Genomic DNA, 3682 nt, shown 5'->3' with positions numbered 1-3682 from the left:
GGTTCTAGAGGGGAGGGGGGTGGGAGGATGGGTTGGCCTGGTGGTAGGTATTGAGGAGGGCACGTTCTGCATGGAGCACTGGGTGTTATGCACGAACAATGAATCATGGAACACTTCATCTAGAACTAATGATGTAATGTATGGGGATTAACATAAGAATAAAAAAAAAAAGAAAAAAAAATGCATTTGCAAAGAAATGTGGTATTAGATCACTGTCAATTTCTTATCAATTTCAGGATATCAGCATTGGCGGTAACAGCAACAGTGGTATAACTGGGCAGCAGTCAGTGAGTGTCAACAGTGAGCATAATGTGGCAAATGTGGACAATAACAATGGATGGGACTCCTGGAATACCCTCTGGGACTATAATACTGTAGGTAGCCAACATACAATTTCCATTTTTTACAAATACGATGTTTCTTTTTTAACAACAACAAAAATGTCTGCTAACCATAAAAGAGTTAAAAATAAAGTAATTTCTAACTGTACATAAGCATAGATTTGTAAGTCCAAGTGCCTATTTTGGTAACCCAGTAGATATAACCCCTATTAATGTTTCCCACAATGAGTTAAAATTCAAACCCATGAATAGTAATTAGGATCCACTATGTCCAAGTGATTGTGGGGCTGTTAGACAAATATGAACATCCTTCTGCCTTCCCTGAAGATACTCTCTGTAATGAGGGGAGACCTGCACAATATCACTGTTGCCTATCTCAGTCCATCTTCAATTTCCTTCTAAAAAGACAGAAATGGACATTTCACCTGTAGCTCAAAAAAAAAAAAAAGGTAAATGTAAATGACAATACTAATTGGTAAGAGAAGCAAAAATCCAAAACCAAACCAAAACAACAGTTGGCTCTGCTCTGCAATTACTAGCTTTTTATTTAACGAACTTTGCACTTTGAAAAAGGCAACTCTTTATCATTTCAGTTTTATCGTGTGGTCCATTAGAAAACCAATCCTTGTCTGACCTGTCTCCTTGAAATGTTGTGAAGATCAAATGAGAGTAAAATGTGATAGCAATTTAAAGTTTATTTCAGCAAAAACAGACGTGTGGAGTGACTCCACGCTAGAACCTGAAGATAAAGCAACAAGTTAGACTCTAGGTCGCTGCCCTCAAGAAGTTTGTATTCCATCCTTACAAATGTTAGCAACAGATACGATTGCAAAACAGGGCTGGATCCCGTGCTCTGATGTGAGTTCATCATAATCTTGGAGTTCCATTTCCCTCTGCTGGTCAAATTGATTTTAGGTAAGAAAAGCTCCTTAGGGAACCTACTTTCTACTATCTACCGTCTTCTTTACCAGAACTTTGCTGCAACCAGACTCTTTGGCAAGAAGAAATGCATTGTGCACAGAATGAACAGGGACGTCATGCCCTCTCTTCAAACTCTTGATGCACTGGTCAAGGAAAAGAAGGTATAAATAAAAGTCTTTTTAATTTGGCTCAAGGGAGGTCTTATGAGTGCCAGTAAATAATGAGATCACAGGCATTTCCTCTTGACCACAGTACGTTGTAACGTGCAGCACAAAAAGGGAAGAGGAGCTGGTAATTGCCTGAGAAGAGGGAGCTGCTACCACACTGAGTGCTGTGGATCCCACCTGCCTTTCCTGTTAGAGGAGCAGAGATCTGCTCAAGCCCATGGGAGCTGTCTCCACTTCTCCAAGTGCATTTGCCCACAAGAGTCGGGTTGCGGTTATCAGATTTAGAAACAAAAATAGAGGATACCCAGTTAAGTTGGAGTTTCAGATAAACGATGGATAGTTTTTTAGCTTAAGTATGTCCTATGCAATATTTGGACACACTTATGCCAAAAAATGATCTGTTTACCTAAAATTCAAATATAACTGAGTGTCCTGTATTTTACCTGGCAACCCTAGTTGGGTGGGGAGAGAAGACCCATTGCTCTTTAAAATGTTTGCTTGAGTTCATATGTTTATAACTGATAAATAGGCACCTTTCATTGACCAGGTAGAGAAAATCAACTCCATTCTCAGAAACTGATTTTTATATAGCTCGATCCAAGAAATACAAAGTGACCAAATGAGGTCCAAGCTTCAGAATAAATTTAGCCTCAGACTTTTGCTTTTATGAGAAGCTGAAGTTTCACATCAGCTAAATCTTTTGGGACACAGAAATTCCAAGATATACAGGATTGAGGCTGATTATGAAAAAAAAACTGTAGCCAAGCAATAGCCCCTGCTGGCCTGGTACCCAGCCCTCATTCAACAAACCACTGGACTGGGCACTCATTCTCTCTCTTCATTTCCACACTCAGCTTCAGGGTAATGGACCAGGAGGACCACCTCCCAAGGGCCTGATGTACTCAATCAACCCTGAAGAAGTCAAGGACCTGAGCAAGTTAGGAAAACCCATTGCTAGCTTGTGCAGGGGAATTCCAACATACATGGCTGAGGAGATTGAAGGTGAGTAACCTTTCAATGGTGCACTCCAAGTTATTGCTGCTGGAATTGTCAGACTATTCTTGGGCATGTCCACAGAAGACACCGATCACTCAGCACTCACTTTGTGCTTTAAGTGTGTTAAATTAGTAGCTCCTGCCGGCAGTCTTACATGATAAATTATTGTTATTCTCTCTTTCTGGATGAGGAAACTGAGGCACATGGAGAGGTCACAAGTCTCTTGTCTGGGTCAGTCCCAAGCATTCTGGCTTTGGATTCTGTGCTCTTCACCATTGGGAAATACTGCCTTTCGAGAGTGGATCTGGAATTACTGCAAGATGTATTTAGAGGAATGCATGAATTGCTAAGGGAAAAGAGAATGCCAATAGAATTTATTGACTTTTTACAGCTCAGTCACTTAATTTCTGCACCTTCAAAGAATAACTTGCACAAAAACAAAGTATCCACCTACCTTAATATAACAGCAACTTTCCAGATCTCTGAATTGATTGATTAAATCTAGTTGGATAGCTAGACAGATGATAGAGATAGACAGATTGATCTTGAAATTACTACATAGCTAGTTTGGAAGCTGTGTGACACTAAAAAAAAAAAAAGAAGAGTCCTTGAAAAGATATTGATAACAGTTTCTTCTTTTCTTTTTACCAGGGGCAAGCCTGTTCTTTTCCTCAGAAAAGTGCTTCAGTGCTGATATAATCTGGATTCTGAACATTTCCTTCTGTGAAGAAACAGTGGAGAATTAAAAAAAAAAAAAAAGTCACTTTGAGCTCAGTCATCAGACTAGTCGATGCAAAAAAATATGGGTTCTGATGGTTGTTATCATGTCATTCTGAAATGTTTTCTGCTAGTTATGCTTGGCTTCTTTAAGTTTCAATAAACCTACTTAGCACTAAATTCCTTATGATGCTTATTTGGAATGCACGGGCTCAAAAGTGTAATGTGGTGATAGCAAGTTGTCAGAGTGCATTAGACCCAACTGTTAGCCTGTATTCAAGGCCTGTCCCTTATAAAGAAGCCCTTCAGATGCTTTGGGTACTACTAACCACAGTTCTGGGAATGAATCCAAGACAATCCAACTGCTCCGAAGACTGCTCCACAGTTGATGGGCACAGTAACATTTCAGATCAGCAAGGGCAGAAATCCACTCAAAGCAGCTTACAACGGAAAAGGGTGGGGGGAGGTTATTGCAAGGATATTGGAGTATCTAAAGAAATCTTAGGGCAAGAAAATCAAAGAGACTGGAACCAGGAACTA

At 39.9% G+C, this 3682-nt stretch overlaps 1 protein-coding gene across 1 annotated transcript; it reads left to right on the top strand.

Annotated features, from left to right (window-relative positions):
* Nucleotides 1-236: 236 nt before the first annotated feature.
* Nucleotides 237-3322, top strand: GKN1 (gastrokine 1; the record flags this gene model as incomplete). The annotated part of the gene is made up of 4 exons (XM_081809637.1): nt 237-374; nt 1313-1423; nt 2284-2431; nt 3077-3322. Coding segments are annotated over 4 exons (492 nt in total), but the record flags the coding sequence as incomplete, so codon positions are not given.
* Nucleotides 3323-3682: the final 360 nt, after the last annotated feature.

Source organism: Leptonychotes weddellii, unplaced genomic scaffold (assembly GCF_054177405.1).
Source record: "Leptonychotes weddellii isolate Sample4059 unplaced genomic scaffold, ASM5417740v2 HiC_scaffold_11651, whole genome shotgun sequence".
In the NCBI taxonomy this organism is placed as follows: domain Eukaryota; kingdom Metazoa; phylum Chordata; class Mammalia; order Carnivora; family Phocidae; genus Leptonychotes; species Leptonychotes weddellii.
This window is presented reverse-complemented; position numbering and strand designations above follow the sequence as displayed.